A 26,748-nucleotide genomic window follows, 5' to 3' on the forward strand; every position below is an offset into this window, starting at 1 on the left:
AATTCTATGAGCTTCTATTTTGTGACTCTTTGGAAGTGTTAAGGTGGAAGCGTATGCAAACATTTTAACTTTTTTTTCACAACTGTGAAGAATAATGTTGTTAGGGAGAGCCAGGTGCTGTATCCAATATGAGTGCAACACAAAGTTCTAGGTCAACTGGGATTGCAACTTACAATACACATCAGTATTGGTTATTTCTGTTACCTTCTGGGTAATATTCAAGGATGAAGCCTCCCAAGAAAAAAGTGAATGTTGAGGAAATATAATCTTTTTGCACTTTGAGCTCAACTGTTTTTTTAACTCTGAATATATATATATACATATACAGTATATATCTACAGTATATGACACATCTTACAGACAAACAATGTGTGCATTTCTGTCCTTATAGTGTATGTGTTCAATTTTTTTAAAGCATACCTTCCTAAGCTATGAATATAATTTTGCTATCAATAGAATTGAAATGACGTTTGCTAAGTTGCTATCAATTACATGAGAGCAAATACTTCAGCTTTGCAGTAGCTTCAGTAACATTTCATGGATGACATCTGAATGCCACATACTCTTGTTCTGAATGCCTTTGGTGTTGGATAATGAACACCTGGTCAGTGTATGCCTTTTATGTCCATCCAATTTTCTATCTTGTGTTTCATGAAAGGATATGCTTCCCTGTAATGGTGTGTATGACAGACACTGTCAAAGATAGAAGGGATCCAGAGGTGCCAATTGAAATGCCTCCTAAGAAGGCACTACAGGCTTCATCAAATTTCGCATAAGACTACCTCAATCCTTCGAAACACAAAATGCTATCTATGTTCTTAGACCAGCCTTGTGAAAAGGGAATAAAAATGCACCTGGCTGTCTAGTTTAAAATCAAACAGGATCTAAAAACAATAAAATGAACTTTTATGATATAAAATTATTACAATAAATCATTGGTTTATTTTGACTCAGATTATAGGAACAGGAATAAAAACTCCTTGTTGACAGCAGCAGCAGAAGAGAAGCAAGTTGAAAGTGAGACAGCATGTTAATTATGTGGTGATTCTTTTAAGAGATTGCCATAAATGAAAACTAAGCTGTACAAACTAGGTTTGGCTAAATTGTTAAGACAGAGGACAGTCTAGTTATGCTAGCTGGTTATAAAGATTGGCCTGACTATAAGAAAAAATATTTAGTAAAGACAGAGAGAACAAGTAGTATCTGGGTTTGAATTAGCATTTCCCAAAACAGCAAAGTTGCAAGAGATGTAATGCAAAATATATATTTCTTTCTTTATAAAAGAGTTGCTGGTAATGCGCATTTCTTATAAAAGAGTTCCAGGGCTTTTTAGGATCAAGGAATTCCATTTACCTAAAAATAGCTGCAGTAATCACATTGTCCTTCTTTTAAAAAGATTAAAAAAAAAAAAAAAAAAAAAAATACAGCTCACATTTCACTGCTACAATTTGATTTTATTAGCATTTCAACACTGTGCACACTGAACACGATTTACAATTCAGCTTTGGAGGAAAAATTGTGCAGTTTTTATTTGAAAATACTATGTGAATTTTGAAATTCTATGGAAGAGCACACTAGCAGAAAACTTCTTGGTCCGCGATGAGGATGATTGATAGGTTCAGCTTCCTGCCATGTGGAAAGCGACCAAGTTGCAAAGGATGGTGTTGGCAGTACAGCTGCTTCTATGAATGCTGCATGCCATTAATCATAATATTTGCTAAAGCTGGATGGCGACATTTCCAGGAACCAACAGCAAGGGCAATGAACTGAAGGTGACGGAACCAACCTTCTGTCCATGCTGTATCGTTGCTCTAGAGGGCATGAAATATAAACAATTATTTTCATACAGTTCATGGGCAAAAAAATACTCTACTATCATTAATAAAGCTTCATTGCAAGATTTTTTTGTACATAATATTTTCTATTCATGTCATATTCTGTTACAGTTATCTTGTTATATTTGATAAGGAAACATCCTTTATCTTTAGATGAACCATGGAATTGTAATGATGATGAATAATGCCAACATAAATGATCATTTATTCATAGTCTCAGTACCACCTATTGGTGTGGCACAGCCTTCTAATACTTGCCATTTCCTGCTTCTATAACTAAATGTAATTATTGTAAATATCGAAGTTAAATAACATGAGATAACTACTGATCGAATCCTCTCCATGTGTACTCAACTCCTCTTCTATGTTTTGTCTAAATAAAATGTTCCTAAATATTCTTTACTGAAATGGAGGATGCATCTTATATGACATAAAATACAGTACAGTGAACCTCCGCCATTTGTGACCCCAAATATCTGTGACTTTTCCCATGAAACCTGATTAATGTTTATTCATGATTCTTTCGCCTATCCATGATGCCAACACCTTTCGGCACTTGTACGTTAAACCTTATAAAAAACTTTTTCCTCATTTAAACCTTGAAGATTATTATTACTGAATTTATAAATACAGATATTAATTAAAAACAAGCAAAATAGCAATATACATTATATAATTTAATGTTGAATTTAAATATAAAATATAAAAAGGGCTGTAGGATGCTAACATCACCAGCACCAATGTTTTTGGCCATACTATTGGCTGGTGAGTTGAGAGTAACCAATTGGGGTGCAAAATTAATTTAACATTTGCACTAAATGGCTAGTGTACTGTCTTCTTCCCACCATTTATCTGCGTATCTCTACCACGAGCATTTGCTTTGTATATGTATGTGAAGTTTGTGATTTTCTACAAATACCCTACAGTGTCGCCCAAATGCCCTGCATCTTCTAGTGCTCCTGCAAGCATGCCTAAATGTGTGAAGAAGGCAATGATGCTAGATACTACAGGAGAAAGTCAAGGTCCTGGGCATGCTGAAAGAGGGACTAAGTAATGTTGCTATCGGCTGCCATTTCGGCGATAATGAATGCACAATTCAGTCGATAAAGAAGACTGAGACCGTGATTAGAAGAATTATCGCCACAAGTACATACATACATATTCCAAGGCTTTTTCCCCCTTACAAGGGGGGTAGCCAAAAAGAAAAAGGCATAAAATCATTCCCACCCATTCCATCCCTGAATACACTCCACATCCCTCCACCCTCCCTCTTATCTTAGCACCTCCTGAATGACGGGTCATCCCTGCACCTTGTCCACTGCCCTGGGTCAGAAGCAGTGTCGCAAGATACAGCACATCCACAGCAAGGCCGCTTCATTAAATCGGCGACCCCCCCTCTCCGTCCCCCAATTGCATAAAATGAGAGGACGGGGAGAAATCCCTTCAGGCTGCGTCAAATTTTGCTCACGCATACTACCTCACCCCCCATCCACTCGCCCATTCCACCTCATGCAATCACAACATCATCCATATACAACCATTCTCCATTTACCCCTGTCTTCTGTCCTCTCCCGTCCTTCCTCAACAGACATTCCCCTCTTCCCCAAAGCCTCCTTCACCCCATCCATCCACCTCATCCTAGGACGTCCCCTCATGTTCACTTCCTCCGCATCTGCCTTCCACACCTCTTTTACTAGTCTTTCTTCACTCATTCTTTCCATGTGTCCAAACCATCCTAATATTCTTTCATCAACCCTATCTCCCAACTCCCTTTCCACCCCTGTTCTCCTCCTCACCTCCTCATTTCTCACTCTATCTAGCCTAGTAACCCCCATCATACTTCTCAGACACCTCATCTCAAACACATTCAAACTCCATCTCTCTTCTTCTCTTATGTTCCATGTTTCTGCCCCATACAGTGCTGTTGGCACAATCACTCCTTCATACAGTCTCCTCTTAGCATCCATTCCCAAATGTCTATTCCTCATGACACTCTTTAATCCACCAAGGCATTTACTCACTTCTCTCAATCTACATTCTACCTCCACTTTCACTCCATAGGTACTTCACAGTTTGCTAAAACTGCACTTGTAGTTCGGGACAAGAACACCTTTAGAATGGAATCTGCTTTTAGTTACTGTTATATTAACAAAATATCTGTTTAAAATTGAGTATTAAAGTTTATTTACATAATAAAACAATATAAAACATGGTTTGTATCATAAAATGGGTATCCTAAGACATTTTTAAGGGGCGTATCCACTATCCGTGATTTTTCACTATTCGCGAGGGGTCTTGGAACGTAACCCACACAAATACCGGTGGATCACTGTACACTCATTTAAATTCATAACATTCTTCAATTGTTTTTATTCTATCATTCATCCATAATTTCATAATGTCCAATTTTCTTCTGATTACACAACGTAACATTTTTTTTTTCAAAAGTTTTGTTTATTGTATTTTTTTTAGAGGTTTTTAATCCATTTTTCCTGCTGATTTCAAATATGCAATTATTTTTTCTGTATCATCGACCGTTATAGAAATACATATAATTTCAATGTTACCATGTATATTTTGGAATTGTTATGTGGTCTGCTACTAAATGTTTATCTAATTTTCTCTTTCAGATCAATGACTGAACTATTTACCTGTTAAGATGGCTACTAGAGGATGTGAAAATTCTCCTGATACATTTTGCTATGTGTGTGGTTATTATATTGGGAAAAAACAAGTACTACATAAGATCGTGAGAGGTGCTAAAGTGTGGATAGCGTACAGACTCTATTTCGGAATGCCCATGGGTGACCAGGACAAGCCATGGGCACCTAATGTGATGTGTGGAAGTTGCCGATCTACTCTAGAAGGATGGCTGAGAGGTACAGGAAGGGCAATGCCTTTTGCCATTCCTAGAATATGGAGAGAGCCGAAGAACCATCACGACAACTGCTACTTTTGTATGATTGATGTGACGAAGTACAGGAAAGTGAAAGGAAGACAAGCTCTGCAGTATCCAGATATACCATCATCTAGAGCACCTGTCCCACATGATGATAGCTTACCAGTACCACAACCACCAGAAAATGCAAGTTTATTTTTATCATACTCTCTTTACTTTTAATTAACTTCAATATTAAGTACTTCATATACATTCACTTTCCTAAAGATATATGGAATACTAATGCTATTCGTCTTTGTTGAAGTTGCTATATTTAGTTACTTCTTTCCAGATGGAAGATGCAATGGAAATTTCATCTGAAGGGTCAGCAGGTAGCAGCAGCCATGAAATGGGAGACAAAGATTTCGCACCAAGAACGACTTCGGAGCCTCACTTTCCAAGTCAGAGTGAGCTAGATGACTTAATCAGAGACTTAGGTCTTACTAAGTCAGGAGCTGAGCTTCTTACATCAAGGATGAAAGAATGGAATCTACTAGGAGAAGACTGCAGGACATCTGTGTACCAGAAACGACATGAAGAATTTAAAATTTACTATGACTTTAGTGATGATATGTGTTATTGTAAGGATGCTACTGGTTTGTTTACAGCCCTTGGACTCGAACATGATCCTGCAGAATGGCGACTGTTCATAGATAGCTCAACACGAAGTCTCAAAGCAGTATTGCTCCACAATGGAAATAAAAACCCATCTTTGCCTCTTGCACACTCAGTACAGAAGAAAGAAAACTATCATAATGTCAAACAGCTTCTTGAAAAAATCAATTATGCTGAACTCAAATGGGATGTTTGTGGTGATTTCAAGATGCTAGCCTTTTTGCTTGGCTTACAAGGGGGATACACAAAGTATTCCTGTTTTCTTTGTTTATGGGACAGCAGGGCTGATGATGATCATTATAATAAAGTTCATTGGCCCCCAAGAGTTGAACTGCAGCCAGGAATGTTAAATGTTCTCAGACAGCCTCTAGTAGATTCGAAAAAAGTTTTATTACCCCCACTTCATATCAAGCTAGGGTTAATTAAACAGTTTGTGAAGGCTTTGGATTTAGGAGGCGAAACTTTCCAAGAAATTTGTCTCATGTTTCCCAAGCTATCTGAGGCTAAGCTCAAGGGTGGTATATTAGTTGGACTCCAGGTAAACAAAATGTTGAAGTCGGAGAAACTGGAAAGAGCGATGACAAAAGTTGAAAGAGAAGCTTGGTGTTCATTTCGTGATGTAGTTCGTGGATTCCTAGGAAATCAGAAGGACCCTAATTATAAACAAATAGTGGCAAAGCTTATTGAGAACTTCAGGAAACTTGGTTGTCGTATGTCCTTGAAGATACATTTCTAGCATTCTCACCTAGATTTCTTCCCCGAAAACTTGGGGGCTGTCAGTGAGGATCATGGCGAGAGATTTCATCATGATATCGCAACTATGGAAAGAAGATATCAAGGACGATGGAATACTGCTATGATGGGAGATTACATATAGTCACTAGTCAGAAAAGACGAAAGCATGCATTCTAGAAAATCTCGATCGTCAAAGCATTTCTAATCATGAGAAGAGTCATCAAAACACTTGCAGTGCAATGTTGTGTTGTTTATTTTGTTCTTACTAATATTGTAGCTCTTAAATACACTTCATATTATGAAAAAAATACTAGATGTTGTATAATTATCCTTAGAATGCTAAAGTATTTTGAATCAATTAACTACTGTAGAGAAAGGTTGCGTATATAACAATAAAATATAAAATCAAGAATAAATAAATAAATATCGATGTTACGTCAAAACTAATGTGATATTTGGATTCAGTGACAGGAAATACATATGTAAACATGAAAAAATACAAATAAACAAAACATGTGTTACATTGTGTTATTACTAACATGAACAATGTTTCTACACCAACCTTGAAAATAAAGGTATCCTTTCCTGAGAGCTCAGCAATCTCAAAGCATTCTTCTCCTTCCATCCTCCCAGGCTAAGACACATTTGCTCAGCAAAAAAGGGTCCTGCAAATAGATAACAACTCTGTTGGAATACATGTGAAAGAAAGAAAAAATGAAAAGGTAGATAGAAAGGGACTATTTTCTTACCACCACCTCTGGCAACACAATGATCTTGCATAACAGTTATGAGAAAATGACAGAATGATGTTTACTACAAGATGGTTTTCTTTTTTTTATCCAGATATTATGCAGTAATGCAGGACAAAACAAACTGCTACACAGTGACAGGAATTGCTTGCACCTTGAGAGACAGAATCGTGCTGCCTTGTACTTATTTTGCTGGTAAATACAGGACAGTGCCAGTCTGCCTGTGACCAATTCCTCTTGACAGAAGGCCACATATGCATAATAATTCCACACCCCTACAAGTATAATCTATTCGTCGTTCTTTTCAGTATCTTGTGTTCCATATCATGTACAATATACCATGTGCTCCATGGGCACAACCACTCCCTCAAAGGACCTTCTCTTTGCATTCTTCCTAAGTGACACTTTTCATTTCCTCACCAGACATTTATTTGCTTCCTTTACTCTAAAATTCACACCTCTACTTTCACTATTGCATTCATTGCCATGTGACCTTTCCACTTTATCCAACCTCTCACCCTTTAAGCTCACCTCAAACACAACACCATTGTCATCACTCCTAGTAATCTCATTATCTTACTTTTGTCCACACTATATATTCCTCCTCTCTCTCGTCCTCCCAAACTCCACTGCCAAATGCCCCGGTTTATCCTCAGACTCAAGCACAAGTGCAGAGCCTTGTGCAGGCAACAACCAAGCACCTCTTACTTCCTTCCACTCTTACTTGCCAACTTCAAACCCCTGGTGAGCACTCTCACAATTACCTCCCTCACCATCCCACCCATGTTCACATTGAACAACCATGATGGCTACATTACAGAACCCTGGAGACATTACACAACTCTGGCACTACCCTACCTTCACCTCAAGCCATTTACCTTCTTGATTCCCAACACTCAGTCAAGCACTCCTACTCATATTAAAACTTTTTACCATACTCAATAGACTTCCCCTTATTTTGTCCATTAGCAACACATTCCTTAACATCTCTCTATCAACAGTCATATGTCTTTTCTAAATCCATGTAAATTCAAAAGACATCCCTACCCTTTGCTATAATTTTCTTGTGTATCTATCTTTATGCAAGAGATTGATCTACAAACACTTTTCCACCTTTAAAGCCACACCATTCTCACTCTCTTTCCCTCTCTCTGCCTAAACATACAGTACAGACGCTCCTCAAATTACGTTTTAGTTACGTTCCGAACGGCCGAACGTAAGTTGAAAATGAACGTAAGTTGTTACTGTACTATACATCCGTAAATTCTATTACCGTATCTTATAAAACACCCCTAAATCATTAATTATACACATAACATTGTAAAATAATAACATTGATTTCAAATAAATTAAATTCGAGCAACATAAATTGAGATGGTGGAGGAGGAGGGGAAGGAGGAGGATGAGGCAAGGCATGTTCAGTTTGTCGTTTGTGCAATGTAAACAATGGACGTCATGCGCAAGTATCGTTTGAACTACGGAGAGTGCGCTAAACTAAAAAAAAATCACAATTTTTTTTTTTTACAGTCAGTTCAAACGTATAATCGAAAAAAACGTAAAATGAATGAACGTAAGTAGAGGAGCGTCTGTATATTAATTGGCAAAGAATTCTGCTTTCCGACTTACCCTGATGAGAGCTGACTTGGAAACTTTGGTGTCCTTGAATACAAGAAGAGCAACTTCACGAAGACCCAAATCACGAGGTGTTACAAGACCATCCTCGGCTACACATTCCTCTAGAGACTGTCGGGGCTGTTGGGTCCAAAGTAGGTCATACCCCAACAAACATGAAATAACTGGACCAACATCATATCTATTCAGGCACTGCCGATTAAGAAATGTCGGGTCGGTTACATAAACTCAGATTTCCGGTGTTGGTTCGACTTATATAGTTATCCGCATGCACACTGGACTATGTCGGCTGGATGTTGGCCCAAAGCAGGGACAATTAACGGGTAACCTGAATTGGGCCTATACTAAATTGGGCCATTTACGTAAACTCAGGTGTCCTGAGTTGGTCCGATTAATAAAGTTATCCACATGTACACTGGACTGTGTCGGCTAGAAGCTGGGCCAATGTAGGGGCAATGAATGGGTACCCTAAATTGGGCCTATACTATATTGGGCCACATCTGTTAGTTCTTATTCCCAGAATTGGTCCGACTAATAAAGTTATCCGCATACACACTGGCCTAAGTCGACTAGATGCTGGTAAATGCATTAGACCAGTTGATATAGTTATTCATTTTCACATTTGACTGCATTGGTTAGACATCAATGCCATTGATGGAAAACTACTTTTATGCCTACGCTTCATGTGCATAGCTCAGTATCATTCCACCTCACTCACCCTTCACCCCTCCCATTTTAACCTATTACCACACCTGATACATATTTTTGGATGCATTCCAGGATCTGTTAAATGCACCAAGAAGTATATAGTAGGTATGGTAAAAGGTTAATGGAGTAGGGGTAAAGGGCGAGTGTGCATGGCACCTAGTCTGGTCCTGAATCATACACATGACATGTAGGCAGAAAAGTAGTTCTCCATCAAAGGCAGTCAAATGTGAAAATGAATAACTATATCAACTTGTCCAATGCAGTTGACTTAGTCCAGTATAGTATACAGATAAACATCTAACCAATACAGTGAAATGTGAAAGTGAATATCATGCAATACTGATGAAGCTCACAAACTGAAACACACCTGATTATATACAAGTAGACTTTATTAAGAGAAATATGAAAAAAAAAAAAAAAATTATTACAATGCATACTGCAGTAAAAAATGAAAATCTAGTGTAGGCCTTATGGTCTCTTGCAGTCTCCTTCATTCTTATGTCCTTACGTAGACTAGTTTCTAGTAGGAACTATATACACATTGATATATATACATACATATATATATATACATATATATATGTAAAACATATGCTAATGTACTCTTTCAGTATCAAAAATATAAAATATTCTCAAATATGAAAATATCACATGAATATCAGTGTTGAACAAATTATAGTATTTAAGCCATTACACAATTGTGAAAGTACAGTGTATGTGCAGTTTTCAAAAGAAACATATATATATATATATATATATATATAAAACATAATATGCTAATGTGCTCTTTCAGTATCAAAAATATACAATATTCTCATTTCATATTCTCAAACATGAAAATATCAAATGAATATCACACAGTATTGAACAAAATATAGTATTTAAGCCATTGAATAATTGTGAAAGTACAGTGTATGTGCAGTTTTCAAAGGAAACAAATATTAAGTAAAAAACATTAGTTATACTGCCCCTCTACCACAGAAGTATTGAATGCTTTGATAGTGGTATAACAGACCAAGGTAGACATTACAATATAACTAGGGTACATAACATGACTACACCTACAGGTGTTTCTACCAATGCCCAGTCAATATGAACATGTGGCACCTTCAGTCATGGATGTAAGATATAAAGCTGAAAACAACTAAGGATAATCTCATATTTATTTCCATTTTGTATCCATGACTGCAAGGATGCCAAATGTTGATGTTAGCTGGAATTAGGGTCATGGACACAAACACCTGGGTACAATTGTACATGGCACAATTATTCCTAAATTAAACAAGTCCATATTGTTTTGGTGTGAACAAAAGTATAATTAAACAAATCCATATTCTTTGGTATGAACAAAAGTATATCATTATTTGGTATGAAAGAAAGGCCAGATATTCCTTATGAAAGTAAGTTAATCATGGTAATCCAGCTGTTCTGCATTGGGCAGCAACAATTAGTGTATATGTATATCATTATTTGGTATGAAAGAAAGGCCAGACATTCCTTATGAAAGTAAGTTAATCATGGTAATCCAGCTGTTCTGCATTGGGCAGCAACAATTAGTGTATATGTAACACCTGGACAAATATTTCCATAAAGGAGGCCTATGATGTGTCACTACTGGTGGAAGTATTGATATTTGAACGCCTCTGGCGACCACCACATCTGTCTGATGCATTCCTTAAATACTTCATGATGGTTTTTTCCAATTTCATCCTCTGTGGTTTGGAAGTTTCTGTTGTCAAGTAAAACCCTTGCAAATACATTGAGGAAAACTTTATGTTAATGGTCTTTATTAACAGCATTACACATCCTTAATGTTAAATCTTATGTTATTTTATAGTTCCACTTTACAAGGGAAAAGGGGACAAGTGCGAGTGTAGTAGTTTGAGAGGGATTAGCTTGTTAAGTGTAGTTGGGAAGGCTTATGGGAGGGTCTTGATTGAGAGGATTAGGAGAGGAATAGAGGGAGTAATTGGTGAGGAACAGTGTGGATTTAGGACAGGTAGATGTTGCATAGATCAGATTTTTATAGTAAGACAGATATGTGAGAAAGCTATAGGAAAAGGTAAGGATGTTTTTTGGGCTTATATGGATCTGGAAAAGGCTTATGACTTGGTAGACAGGAAGGCACTATGGAAGGTTTTGCAGATATACAGGATAGGAGGAAAGCTTTTAGGAGCTGTCAAGAATTTTTAAGAGTAGTAGAGCGTGTGTCAGGATTAGAAATGGAGAGCTAAGTGAGTGGTTCGAGGTAAAGGTGGGACTTCGTCAGGGATATGTAATGTCGCCCTGGCTGTTCAACTTATACATGGATGGGGTGGTGTGAGAGGTAAATGCAAGAATGGTGGGTCAGGGATTGGAGATGGTTAAAGAAAATGGAGAAAAGTGGGATGTAAGCCAGCTGTTGTTTGCGGATGACACTGCGCTTGTGGCAGGATCAGAGGAAGGATTGAGGAAGTTAGAGTTTAGGAAAGTGTGTGGAAGAAGAAAGTTGAAGATAAATGTGGGTAAAAGTAAGGTGATGAGATGTACAAGGGTTGAAAGTGGCAACAGGCTGGAAGTGAGCATTAAGGGAGAGCGACTGGAGGAAGTGAATAGTTTTAGATACTTGGGTGCGAATGTGGCAGGAAAGGAAGGAGTGGGGGGTGGAGGTAAAATGTAGATTGAGAGGAGTGAGTAAATGCCTTGGTGGATTAAAAAGTGTAATGATAAACAGACATTTAGGAATGGATGCTAAGAGGAGGTTGTATGAAGGAGTGATCATGTCAACAGCACTGTATGGGGCAGAAACATGGAACATAAAGAGAGGAAGAGAAGAGTTTGAATGTGTTTGAGATGAGGTGTCTGAAAAGTATGATAGGGATACTAGGCTAGATAGAGTGAGAAATGAGGAGGTGACGGGAAGAACGGGGGTAGAAAGGGAGTTGGGAGATAGGGTGGATGAAAGAGTATTGGGATGGTTTGGACACATGGAAAGAATGAGTGAAGAAAGATTAGTAAAAGAGGTACGGAGGGCATGTGAAGGGAGAAGTTGGTTGGTTAACTAAATCTGAATACCCAGAATAATTTGTGTTTTGAGAAATAACTAAAAGTTCAGGTTTTAAACATCCCTTGTTTTACTTGCAATTAATGCTGAAGGGTTTGCATAAATAGGCAACACTGTAAAAACAAATGAAGGTAGCTTGGTGATTGCAAGTCCCATGATTAACATGGATTTGTCTGAATCTAAATGGTTTGGCCAGGTTAGACCATTAACTTGCCGCAATATTCATGAAATTCACATGTCATTACCCAACTGAATAAGTTGGCTAAACGTCTTGCAATGTCTGCACACTCTTCATACAATATTTGCGAGTACAGTTTTGTATTTGAATAATTGAATTGCCTTGATCTTACTCCCTTTGCTGACTGAAGACTTGATTTGCTAGACAATAACGTTCCCTGCACAGTCATTACTCTGTTACAATGAAATATTCAAATGTTGCCAAATTAAAACTACCAGCATCCTCCTCAGGCACCTCTTTCTAAAATACATTGTTATCTCCTTTTAGTCCCTCTCACATTCCACATTTCTGTGGGTATGTTATCTTCATACAATCTTTCTCTTTGCATACATTCTCAAATATCTGCTATCCACAATGCTCTTTACATCCCAAACAAATACCTGTATATTCATCCATGCAATCAGTACGGACTTGCACATTCACTCACTTCTAGTTATATGACCTCAGATGGTTGAAACTTTCCACTTCCTCATGCAACCTTTCATTCAATCTCACATTCACTCAGCTACCATCATCATTTCTCATATGTGCACTTCATGAAATTACTTTTCTTTCACTCTCATCTTCCATCTATTACTTCCCTTGTCAAAATCATTCAGTCACCAAATAGTCTCTCTAAAGAACCTGTCACAGCTGCACTGTCATCCACAAACAACCCTACATTCTTTGTTTACAAGTCTTCACCCTGCTCTAGGGAAATTCACTACATACATATACCAAAGGCTTTTTCCCCCTTACAAGAGAGGTAGTGAGGAAAAAAAAAAAAAAAAAAAAAAAAAAAACATTGCCGCCCATTCCATCCCTAATACACTCCACTCCCCTCCACCTGCTACCCTCCCTATCACTATGTAACATTAAACCTACTTGTAATTATGGTGCATAGCTTTGTTGGCTTAAATCCAATCTTGTATTTGTTGTCCTTGGTCTTCCATCCAACTTGTCCCTCCCAGTTGAACTTCTTTTGCAAGTCATTCATTCAACACATGTCAATAATGAATTTTACTGACATTTTTACATTTGATCCACCTAGTCTTGACAGGCGACAGTACTGAAATATAAATTAATTGCTACTTTTAATAACAATATTTATTTGATGCAAAGGATAAAATAAACATCTTTATACTGTACATACATACATACATATACCAAGGCATTTCCCCCTTACAAGGGAGGTAGCCAAAAAGGAAAAGGCATAAAATCATTTCCACCCACTCCATCCCTGAATACACTCCACACCCCTCCACCCTCCCTCTTATCTGAGCACCTCCTGGATGACGGGTCATCCCTGCACCTTGTCCACTGCCCTGGGTCAGAAGCAGTGTCGCAAGACACAGCACATCCACAGCAAGGCCGCTTCATTAAATCGGCGACCCCCCCTCTCCGTCCCCCCATTGCATAAATCCCTTTGGGCTGCGTCAAATTTTGCTCACACATACTACCTCACCCCCCATCCCCCCGCCCATTCCACCTCATGAAATTACAACATCATCCATATACAACCATTCTCCATTCACCCCTGTCTTCTGTCCTCTCCCGTCCTTCCTCAACAGACAGATATGTACATAACAATAATCTCACCAGTTAAATTCTATGCAGTCAGTGTTTTAGAAACTTTAGTGGCATCCCTACTGATCAAAGTCACAAACTTTTTTTTTATGATTGGAGACTCTCCCCTTAAACAATAATACATACATACATACATATACCAAGGCTTTTTCCCCCTTTCAAGGGAGGAAGCCAAAAAGGGAAAGGCATAAAAACACTCCCACCCATTTCATCCCTAAATACACTCCACACCCCTCCCACCCTCCCTCTCATCTGAGCACCTCCTGTGTGACGGGTCATCCCTGCACCTTGCCCACCGCCCTGGGTCAGAAGCAGTGTCGCAAGACACAGCACATCCACAGCAAGGCCGCTTCATTTAATCGGCGACCTCCCCTCTCCGTCCCCCCTTGCATATAAGGAGAGGACGGGGAGAAATCCCTTCAGGCTGCGTCAAAATTTACTCACACATTCCTCCTCATGCAATCACCACATCATCCATATACAACCATTCTCCACTCACCTCTGTCTTTCGTCCTCTCCCTTCCTTCCTCAACAGACATTCCCCTCTTCCCCAAAGCCCCCTTCACCCCATCCATCCACCTCATCCTAGGACGTCCCCTCATGTTCACTCCCTCCACATCTGCCTTCCATACCTCTTTTACTAGTCTTTCTTCACTCATTCTTTCCATGTGTCCAAACCATCCTAATATTCTTTCATCAACCCTATCTCCCAGCTCCTTTTTCACCCCTGTTCTCCTCCTCACATCCTCATTTCTCACTCTATCCAGCCTAGTAACCCCCACCATACTTCTCAGACACCTCATCTCAAACACATTCAAACTCTTTCTCTCTTCTTCTCTTATGTTCCACGTTTCTGCCCCATATAGTGCTGTTGGCACAATCACTCCTTCATACAGTCTCCTCTTCGCATCCATTCCTAAATGTCTATGCCTCATTACACTCTTTAATCCACCCAGGCATTTACTCGCTTCTCTCAATCTACATTCTACCTCCACCTTCACTCTACCTTTTCCTGCTACACTTGCACCCAAGTATCTAAAACTATCCACATCCTTCTAAAACTATCCACTTCCTCCAGTCGCTCTCCCTTAATGTTCACTTCCAGTCTACTGCCACTTTCACCCCTTGTACATCTCATCACCTTACTTTTACCCACATTTATCTTTAGCTTTCTTCTATCACATACTCTCCCAAACTCTGCCACCAGCTTCCTCAATCCCTCCTCCGATCCTGCCACATGCGCAGTGTTGTCCGCAAACAACAGTTGGCTCACCTCCCACTTTTCTCCATTTTCTTTAACCATCAATAATGATGATCACTTTTAACTTCCACTACCTCTACTTTCTACTATCACTGTTGTGGAAGGGCTAAAGAAATACCATAACCTTTCAGCTTGCCCAGGGTGACTAGTACAACATGAACAGGTATCATCTTGATGGAGCGCCCTCGACGTGTCCAGTTGTTGAAGTCTGGAGATAGGCACAACAGTCGCCCTTCGCGAGAGAACTGCACATCCTCTGAGGACCATTCAAGAACTTCAAGGGCCACCTGTCAAAAGAGTATAATTAGTTGATAATGCAGTACTGCTTTTCTATATCAACTCAGGATTAGGAAATGAATTAAGCACCATATCTGCCAACGCATAAGACACATTTTCTTACACATACATATACCAAAGGCTTTTTCCCCCTACATGGAGGGTAGCTAAAAAAAAAAAAGGCATAGAAACCATTCCCACCCATTCTATTTCCTATATATTCCACCCCTCCAACCTCCTCCCTCCCTCCCATCTTGGCACCTCCTGGATTACAGGTCATCCCTGCATCCTGCCCACTGCCCTGGATCAGAAGCAGTGTCATTGTCAAGACACAGCACATCCACAGTAAGGCCACTTCATAAATTCGGAGACCCCCCCTCTCCATCCCCCTATGCATAAAAGGAGATGGGGAGACATCTCTTCGGGCTGTGTCAAATTTTTTCTCATACATACTTCCTCACCCCCATCCCCCACCCACTCCCCCTCGTGCATCACAGCATCATCTATACACAACCCCTCTCCATTCACCACTATCTTCTGTCCTCTCCTGTCTTTCCTCAACAGACATTCCTCTCTATTGTAATACCCCTTTCACCCCATCCATCCATCTCATCCTTGGACGCCCCCTCATATTCACTCCTTCCACCTCTGCCTTCCACACTTATTTTACTAATCTTTCTTCACTCATTCTTTCCATGTGTCCAAACCATCCTAATACTCTTTCATCAACCCTATCTCTCAACTCCCTTTCCACCCCTGTTCACCTCCTCACCTCCTCATTTCTCACTCTAGCCTAGTAACCCCCATCATACTTCTCAGACATTTCATCTCAAACACATTCAAACTCCTCTCTTCCTCTCTCATGTTCCATGTTTCTGCCCTGTACAGTGCTGTTGGCACAATCAGTCCTTCATATAACCTCCTTTTAGCATCCATTCCCAATGTCTATTTCTCATTACACTTTTTAATCCACCAAGGCATTTACTCACTTCTCTCAATCTACATTCTACCTCCACCCCCACTCCTCCCTTTCCTGCCACATTCGCACCCAAGTATCTAAAACTATCTACTTCCTCCAGTCTTTCACCCTTAATGCTCACTTCCAGCCTGCTGTCACTCTCTCCCCTTGTACATCTCGTCACCTTACTTTTGCCCACATTTATCTTCAGCTTCCTTCTTTCACACACCTTCTCAAACTCTGTCACTAACTTCCTCAATCCCTCCTCTGATCCTGCTACAAGTGCAGTGTCTTCAGCAAACAACAACTGGCTCACCTCCAACTTGTCTCTGTTTTCTTTAATCATCTCTAACCCCTGACCCACTACCCTTGCATTCACCTCTCGCATCACCCCATCCATATAAAGATTGAACAGCCAGGGCAACATAACACATCCCTGATGAAGTCCTACCTTTACCTCAAACCATTCACTCTCTACATTTCTAATCTTAACGCAAGCTCTACTACTCTCATAAAAACTCTTGACTGCTCTTAACAGCTTTCCTCCTATCCCATATATCTGCAGTACCTCCCATAGTGCCTTCCTGTCTACCCTGTTGTAAGCCTTTCTTACAGGAAGGATAAAATCATTCAGTGTCTAATCCAGCCATATTATGGAGTGAGAAGTTGGGCATCAAATATAGGGCTACAGATATAGGGCTGTATCTGCAGTCTCCCCTGTGTTGTGATGATAGTTAAGTTTGTCAACTAAAGAGAAGGTGGACCAAATGCCTGGGAACAGGAAAGGTTAAGGATAAGATGGAACAATTGGCTGGGTGAAGGACATTAGCTCACAATCGAGAAACATATCCTTTTTCATTTTGTTCCTCAGTTGTGAGCTAATGTCCTTCACCCAGCCAATTGTTTCATCTTATCTTTAACCTTTCCTGTTCCCAGAAATTTGGTCCACCTTCTCTTTAATCTTTCCTAGTATTCAGTGACCCGCCTCCCCCTTCCCTATCTCCCTTCCTCCCTCCTTCCCCCAATTCCCTCCATTCCTCTTGTTTAATCTCAGTCATGTGTATTTCAACTATGTACAGTGAGTCCTCCTTATACAGTGATTCTTTATCTGGTAAATTCACAGTTACGGTATTTGGTAATTACTACCCTCGATTCTATTTACAGTAAGAAAAATTCACAGATACGGTATCTGTTAGATATTTTGAAGAGGAAAGAGCAAGGAGAAGGTACATATGCTATATCCTATTATTACATGTTATAATGGGTTTGGTATACGGTAATTTCAATTTGCGGTAAGGTTTTCTGGAACGCATATGTACCATATAACGAGGATGTACTGTACTTGCAAAAGCTGTAACAAGCAAAGCATCATACTAATAAAGGCTTCGTCCCCACCCAATATTTATTTCGACATTACAAATCATTTATGTACTGTCAGCCAAACAAATAAAACAGAAGTGATGCAATTATATTTACAATCAAGTATTTACTGTACTTTGTATATGACATAAATAGCATATTCATGACATAAACAAATAAATCCCATTTAGTCACTTTTCCACCTCAGCATCTCTTAGATGAAGTGCAATGTACAACCACTCTTCATTTAAAAACGACAATTGGGACCAGCGCGCCGTCGTTAACCGAATTGGTCGTTACGCGAATGTGTATACATATACATACATGTACTGTATGTACAATGTCCAGCAATACATGTATCTTTATTTTCGTGTATTTTACCTCTTTTATACAGTACATTAAAGTTTTATTTACTGTTTATTTACGGTGGTTAGGTTCCAGAAATTACCGTATATGACCAAATCCGTGTATGCTGACATTCCATATTGAATACCGGGGTATTTTTTTAGTTTCGACCATGGGTGCAATATAGCAATAGAAAATTAATTATTAATTTTGTAAATTAAAATGTATCAATGTAATATGCAATTTTGTGGGCGGAAATGAAAGTAAAAATTACCATGCTACAAGAAAATATGCTAATGAACGAAGTCGGTAGCATAGGATTGGGACGCCATCTTGTCGTCTGCCAACATCTCTCACCACGACGACAACGAGGACGAGCCGGATGACATTTTTTGAAAGAAAAATTACAACCATACCAGAACCAGCTATCACTGCCACTAGATAAAATATTAAGTTTAACGCAACTTTGCGTCAACACCAATGTTTTTTCATTCAAAGATCTTTATTATAAACAGAAATTCGGATGTTCCATGGGCTCTAATCTCTCGCCAGTTCTAGCCAACTTATATACGGAATATTTTGAATCAGTGCTATTACCGGAAATTAAACCACCCGCCATGTTCTGGCACAGATATGTCGATGACATCTTTACGGTTTGGGATGATGAATGGGGATCATTCCAAGAATTTCACAACAAACTCAATCACCTAACTAACAATATTAAATTTAAGGTGGAATGGGAATTAGATCACAAATTACCTTTTCTAGATATTTTAATAATAAGAAATGTGGAGTCACTGTCCTTCGCAGTTTATAGGAAGCCCACCCACACAGGGAGCTACCTACATTTCTTTAGCCACCATCCTGACAAAATAAAATATAGTGTAGCTTCAGCCCTATTCTTATGGGCTTTGAGAAATTGTAGCTCCCAATACTTAGATTTGGAACTAAATTCAGTGAAAAAATCAACTAACAAAATTAGGATACCCGCTGTGGTTTTTACAAAAAGCTCTTAGCAAGGCCAAAATTAGTTTTCACAAAACAGATTCCCATTCCGCCATGAATCATAATTGGGATAATAGATGCATAAAATTGCCTTTTAACAAATCAATCCATGAATTGTCTCACATGTTACCAAAGGAAAAGGTAAATTTTATCTTCCATTATCCCAATAATTTGTTCAGCAAAGTTGTCAATATACATCATAGTTCCAAGAGTAATACAACTCCTGGGGTTTATAAATTACCCTGTTTAGATTGCAATGATGTATATTGGGGACAGACGGGTCAAGATCTCAATACCAGGGTTAAGGAGCACAAGAACTCTGTTAAATACGGACAGGAAAATTCCACAGTATTTCAGCACGTCGCCAATAAAAACCACCGAATAAATTGGGACGATGCTGAAATAATTTATAAATCCAAATGTAGTTTCAGAAGAAAAATAGTAGAATCCTCCTTAATATATAATTTCCCAAATTACAACATTTCCCATGGTCAATGGTCACCAGACTATTTCTTCTTTTGCCATAAATAAAATATTACCATCAACATTAGCGGTGGACAAAAATCACCAAGGCCCATGCAACGCCGGTCATGTGACCTGAGCCACCAAGATGCGAGCATGCGTGCCGGGCGCGTTGACCTGAGCCTCGTCCCCTCTTGCTATCTCACTGTCTCACTATAAATACACATTGTTCTGTACTTTGTAACTCATATCTGCTGAAGAGGATCACAGTAAGTGATCAAAATATACAGATCTCTATATCTTCGCTTACTCTTCTCCGAAAGTGGGTCATCAGTATCATATATATATATATATATATTATATATATATTATATATATATATATATATTTATATATATATACAGCTCTTCAATAACAGGGTCTCACAACCTGAGCTGGTTTATCCCCACCTCCTCATCATCTGCTGACTACCCTTTTCATTCCCATGCACAGTAGCAGTGTAAACTCATGGCAACTGAACTGAATTCTACACAAACATTCAGACTCAAAATATTGTTTAAACATGAAACAAAAGAACTGTCATGTGCAGACCTTGCGGAGCTTAAGATTACTTGTGTGGTCAGTAGGTGGCACATGGCGCAAGGGTGTACTGCTTCCCACACTCATCAAAATCCGTCACCATAACTTCGTTGGGCTAATCTCCTTTGTTTCCTGCAGCTAAACAGCATCATATTAATGAGATTTGTTCAACAATACAGAAATGAGGAAGATAAACATCATTTATTTAGATACTCATGATTCATGCTGAATCCTGTTTTGATTCGGATGGTGAACAAAGATAAGGGAGTAATAGCAATAATGATTATTGCCTTTAATGGGGAAATTTTGATAACAGAATTAGAAAGACAGTAGTGAACATTGGAAAAATACTGGGGATGTGCAAAAGGTAGTAGTTTTTCTGAATGCTTTTTTGAATATCATTGAAGGACATCACAATACATGAGAGGTTACTTGAGGAAGAATTATCTACAGTCATGTGGATGCAGAACATACTAGTTTACTATTTGAAAGTCAAGAGTTTGGATTGGATATCCACCGTTATTTGTGTGTTGAAGGGGACTTTCCATTAATGGACAAGATACTAGGAATGTATAATATGTAAGGCATTACTGGAGGCAGAGTGTTCTCGTTTATTGTGTGTAAGCCACTCAGTTACACAGAGTGGATTACTTACATTATTCATGTGTTCAAGATGAACCTCAATCTTATCCTTTGCTCTCCTGCAGTCTTCACGGCTAGGATGTGTGCCAACAACAATGGGTATTTGGTAATATGCTGTACTGGAACCTGTTCATTATACAAAGAATATTTACTATGTGATATAAAGAATGCAATGCTTAAGACATAGACATAAAATATCATTATATGTTATTTGAGTCTGGCTTATTAAGATAGAAATGCAATGGACATGTGCAAGTGCATTAGCTGAAACCTGACACCTTTAACACAATTATGTCTTTTGTCAATTCCATCACAGCTAAAGAAAGGTAAATCTATGCAACTTAAGTGAATGGAGTCTTGATTAATTGAGACCCCTTCAGAATGGAAGCCATCATCATAGATACAATTACTGCCTGTTCTTCAAAGCATCTTACTTTGTTGAAAGGTGTGGGTAAATAAGAATGGTAGGGACACAGCAAGCAGGGTGAGTGATGGACTGCCAGTGGCATGGCTGGATTTAGGACAGGGTAAATAGGGCCTCGTGCATTTAGGGGTCCCGTGCCAACTCCATTACAATAGTATAAACACTTTTTTTGGTGTATCATGATAAAACATGTAATCAGCTGACTGACGAAGCACTGAGCAGCACTGTGATTGTAAACAAACTCCGAGGTGGCTGACAGCATGTTCCACAAAAACTGGGACAATATTCTAATGAGGGGTGAACCTGACAAGGCCCCGCAACGTGTAAATCCGGCCCTGGTCAGTGGTACTTGGCTATGATTTTTTTTCAAAGTATGATTGTTCGAACAATAATGATAATAATAACAATAATAACCGTAATAACAATAATAACCATACATACATATAACAAGGCTTTTTCCCCCTTACAAGGGAGGTAGCCAAAAAGGAAAAGGCATAAAATCATTCCCACCCATTCCATACCTGAATACACTCTACACCTCTCCACCCTCCCATATTAATAACCATAATAACAATAATTGTTGTCTCAAGTTCAACCTCTATCTGGAGGTACAACCACAAGTAGCTGACAACCATTTTCTGAACTGGAACCCTCAGTCTCTTGATCAACATTGTTGGATAGGGAGTATCACTGCAAAGTTGGCACAAACTGCGAATCGAACCCCGGATCTCCCAACTGCCAGGCAAATATACTTACTGATCACACCACAGTTGCCTCCAGTGATCACTAGCACAAACAATGATTTATTTCCTTCAGTTTTCCCATAAGGAGAGCTGACAACCAACAAATGCTCTCCTTTTCCTACTCATATAAGCCAGGGACACAGAAACAGTTCCACACTAATACAACACAAATAGCAGTCTATTATTTCTTCTCATGGGATGGACTAAGAACTGTTGACAGCTGCTGTAAAGCTGCCCATTACCAATCAATAAAACCCAAGACAACAATCATTATCAGTATACATTAAGAATAATATACAGCACTACCCACCATGAGGAAAGAGTGGAGATTCATACGGCGCAAGAGAGTATTTTCCATCTGGGAGACTTTCAAGAAGATCCACAGCAGCTCTCTTTCTTTTTCAAGGCCCTGAAGAAGCAGTGAGGCCTCACCCTGCAGAACACCAAAGATAATTTAGTGATTCAAAAATTAAAACACCTGAACAGAATAAAATAATCATAAGACCAAAATTTTGCAGTGATTAAACCCATCATGTTATAGTAATGTTCTCTTTTCAAGTTTCCTTCTATCTAATACCAGATGATTTTAATTAGCTGGAGGGCAGGCTGTGGCCAAAGTAGGGTCCTGAGACCCCACACTGGCTCAGGTCTCCCTCTCAGCTGAATAAAACTGGAATAAGCCAAAGAAGAATTTAAAGTATGCCATCACATCAAAGGTGTTAAGAAGTTAAGCTATGGTATGAAAAAAAAGATAAGTGAACAGAAATATAGACAGCAAAGATGGATATAGGAAAGAGTAAAAATAATAAAATCACCTGGTGTTAGAACAAAACAAAGTGGTAATATAGGATAACCGAGACAGCATATGTGTGTTTGCAACATATACTAAGTGTTCACACATAAGTGATAAGATAACTTTATGTTCTTTCACTGCTGATGGTTGTGGGTTTTCTGCAAGAGAGACCAGGGGAAACTGATTGATTGACTAATTCTTTCATTGCCCTACCTAGTGCACAGGTAGCTACAAACATGTCCACAAAATGCACATAAGAGTACTGACACACTCAAACTGTGCTTCTGTGGATAACACAGAACATACATTTCACTCAACCCTGCCACCTCCATAGGCGTAACCAGAAAAAAAGAGTTCAATTGTACAAAGCATTGTACACATACACACACAAAACATAATTATATGTGCATACATTTTGTACAATCAGTATCCAAATATGTATAGGTTACAAAAAGTCCATACTTTCCTGTATGGAGTATTCACTGCATAATCCTACGTAATCAATACACTAGGGGAGTTTTTATTACACCCCTATGGATCAGAGTTGCCAAGCAATATTTTACGATTATGATTTATCTCCACACTATGAAGAACACTGATCTTCAACTATCTAATATTTACTACTACTATTATTTCTCCTTTCCTCTACTCTCCATAAAATCTAAGACTCCAAGTGACGCACATATGGATCAGAGTTACTCAGCGCTCTTTTATGCTAGAAAAACAAATCTTCAAGGATAGAAGTGCCAGTTATCAATACTTACTTGTAGAGCTCCTCAACGATAACCTTGAGGTCCCGTCCGTACTTCACTTCCATCTCGATGATCTCCATTAGGATCTCCTTCCATTCTTGTCTTCTCCTTCCACATCTCCTACAGAGGAGGGGAGCATACATCACACCACTGAAAGAGAGAAAATCGACGCAAGTGCTAAAATATATATTAAAAATAGAAAATGATAATGATGATAATCAGGGGCGCCCACAGACATTCTTGTGGTGGACGCACAAGGTATAAAGGGCTATAGGGAGACAACCAAGCAAAGCTTATCCACCTGAGGGGTTCGGAAATGTTTTGAGTTTTTGCCACTTTTTGGTTGCCTTTTTGACATACTTAGGACCATTAATTTTAGAAGTGAATTGCAGCCTTTTATTGAGGGGAAAACTAATGTAATTGTGTATCTTTCATTAAACATAAGTACCGGTGTATAGTAGTCTATTGCACTGACTTGAATATGCAATGAATGGTTCAATGAGTTATAAAACAGTTTATTTTATATATTTATCAACTACATACAGTAATTGTTTATGACAATATTATGCATATATAGTAGTTGTAATAATAATGCCAATAGAATGTAGATATCATATGGATAGTACAAAAATTATATTCTATTATTTCATGTATTATGTATCCAATATTCATTAAATTCTTCACCAAAATCTACTCTGGGTTACTTTTAACACAGCATGACTTCGTAAATTTATATTATATTTGTCAGTGGGGATGTTTTTTTTTTTATTTCATATCAAACCACATAAATTAAAACACAATGACACAAACCATCTTTATTGAAATGCTAATGCAATACGTCTATGTCCACTACTATCAAAGCTGTGTAAGACATTCTCATAGTTAATAGCAACATCTTGATGAATATGCAACAGTGCTAAAGCGCTTAGTCTATCAGAAGCCATAGTGGATCTTAGGTATGACTTAAGCCATTTAAGTGTGCTAAAACTGCGCTCAGCAGATGCAGTGCTGACAGGCATGGTTAAGAGAACTGTAAAAATATTGTTCAGGTTTGGATAGAGGTATCTTGTACTTTGAATACATTCTTCTAATTTCAAAGGACCACCATCCTTATGTCTCCACTTCCACCTTTCCACTTCAGCATCCAAATCAAGAAGTCTAATGAATGGAGAATATGCCTCTTTTATTACTGCTATGTCTTCTTCTGAGAGACTCGCAAGATTCTGTGGCAAAAGCATTTCTGCTCTAACCCTGTTAGTAGATCCACAGATACATTCATTGAGTTGTACAATAAGGTGATCCAAAAAAGGGTTGTGAAGGTTTCTCTCAAAGAATTCTGCACTTGTAGTGGATGGGTCATTTTCTCTGTTTTTCTGACGACAAATAGACCGAGGGTGCTTCTCATCAACCTGTAAATCTGCTGCCAACTGTGTTGCTTTCCTGTACAGATGCTCAAAAGATGATCCATCAGACCATTTTGATTTCAGCATTTCCACCAACTCTTTGCATTCTTGTGTAGCTTTAATCAAGTTATTAGTCTTACTTTGTAGAGCCACGGAAAGAGTTTTTGTCAAATTTAGGTAGTGGTGGACAATTACCAGTGTGGTAAGAAACTGGAAGCAGTGAATGCTCATAAAGAATGCCCCTGCCTTTGCTGCGGTACTTGGGTCAGTGTCATTTTCTCTGAAGTGCAAAGTGTCAATTATATTTTCTATATCATTCAGAAATACTCCAAGTGTTTCCTCATGACATCCCCATCTAGTAACACAAAACTTTTTCAAACGATCAGCGTCTTCATTTTGAGATGTATAAATATGAAGCCGCTTTGCTGATGCATTAATGAACTTCACAATTTCCCCAACAACAGAATATAGGTTTCTTACACTTGTTTCTTTGCATGTGTGTGTTATTGCCAGATTTAAACAATGTGCTCTACAGTGAACATACTTGACAGTAGGGGCATCATTTACAAACCGTGCCTGTACACCTTTGATTTTCCCAGACATGTTAGAAGCTCCATCAAATCCTAAACCCACAACCTTGTTCTTGTCCAGGCCAAAGTCTTCCAGTTTGTTGCAGATCAACTTGTACAAAGTTTCTCCTGTTGTGTCAGCAGTCTCTTCAAATGTAACAAACTCTTAATGTCGACTGCCATCAGAGGTGACATACAGCACCACAAGGGCTACTTGTTCTTTGACTGAGATGTCAGTTGCTTCATCAACAATCACACTGAAGTATTTTGCCTCTCTGCATGGAGTTACAGTGGTTTCCCTTATTTGGCTACCAATAATGCTAATAATCTCATTTTGAATTCGATGACTGATGTATTGACTGTTCTTAGAAGCCAGTTTCAAGTGTTCACGGAGAACAGTATCATGTTCAGATCTAAGCTCTAAGAGTGCCATGAAATTACTACGACTATCTGTCTTGCCACGCAAGGCTATGCCTTGCTTACCACATAGGCATATAATCTTCACAATAGACACTAGAGCAGCTCTATTTCTTACAACCTGTTCAGCATAGGCTTTAGAAAGAGACTGATTTATTGACAGATTTTTTCCATCACAAATATGTTTGAATGCCAAAGCATCACTAACAGCGCTTAAATGAATAGGTGATTTGTTGTGACGTTCTGCATGCCTCATGATGTTGCTCCAATCTGAATGACCTTGGCAAAAATGGAACATGCTGTACAAAAAAACACAATCATCCTTCACACTATAGCTCATATAAGGAAATTCAGATTGAGATGTGGTCACCACCCAGCTCTTCGTAGCTACCAGAAGAAGCTGAATGACTCCATCAACGACATCTGTCCAGATTGCGGCACATCATCACACACTATCACACATCATAGAACATTATTATTATACAACACACTGATATTCAAGACACCAGCACAATATACACTCAGCGAAGGACCTGTGGCTCTTCTCAGGAGCTCAGGGCTGCTCGGCCTGACAGCCTGAGGAACGGCACCAACAACAACTATGGCACACTAGGTAAATACATACTGCAGTCTGCAGCTAGTGCCTTTACCGCTGAATTTCAGCTAACAAGTATCAACAATGGTCGTTCACATATAAAAGA

The 26,748-nt window shown here is 38.8% G+C and overlaps 1 protein-coding gene across 7 annotated transcripts; it reads right to left on the minus strand.

The window, feature by feature from the left end:
- Positions 1-935: 935 nt before the first annotated feature.
- Positions 936-26,483, minus strand: LOC143022757 (uncharacterized). 7 transcript variants are annotated; one of them, XR_012966126.1, is made up of 9 exons: positions 23,671-24,462; positions 22,424-22,546; positions 20,960-21,072; positions 20,317-20,442; positions 15,445-15,607; positions 13,358-13,541; positions 8,499-8,696; positions 6,686-6,788; positions 936-1,811 (listed from the first exon to the last, which is right to left on the minus strand). XR_012966126.1 is itself a non-coding variant. In XM_076181101.1 (6 exons), exons 4-6 carry the CDS (start codon positions 20,389-20,391, stop codon positions 8,569-8,571), a joined length of 294 nt encoding a protein of 97 aa, XP_076037216.1. In that variant the 5' UTR covers positions 20,392-20,442; positions 20,960-21,072; positions 22,424-22,546; positions 23,671-24,462; the 3' UTR covers positions 8,327-8,568. The 7 variants fall into 7 exon arrangements, 3 of the variants coding, with proteins under 3 accessions (XP_076037216.1, XP_076037217.1, XP_076037215.1); XR_012966125.1 differs by having other exon boundaries at positions 15,439-15,607; XR_012966127.1 differs by lacking the exon at positions 13,358-13,541 and having other exon boundaries at positions 8,499-8,624.
- Between the last annotated feature and the right edge of the window lie 265 nt (positions 26,484-26,748).

This window comes from Oratosquilla oratoria, unplaced genomic scaffold (assembly GCF_046742065.1).
Source record: "Oratosquilla oratoria isolate Oo_2021 unplaced genomic scaffold, ASM4674206v1 SCAFFOLD160, whole genome shotgun sequence".
Classification (NCBI taxonomy): Eukaryota; Metazoa; Arthropoda; class Malacostraca; order Stomatopoda; family Squillidae; genus Oratosquilla; species Oratosquilla oratoria.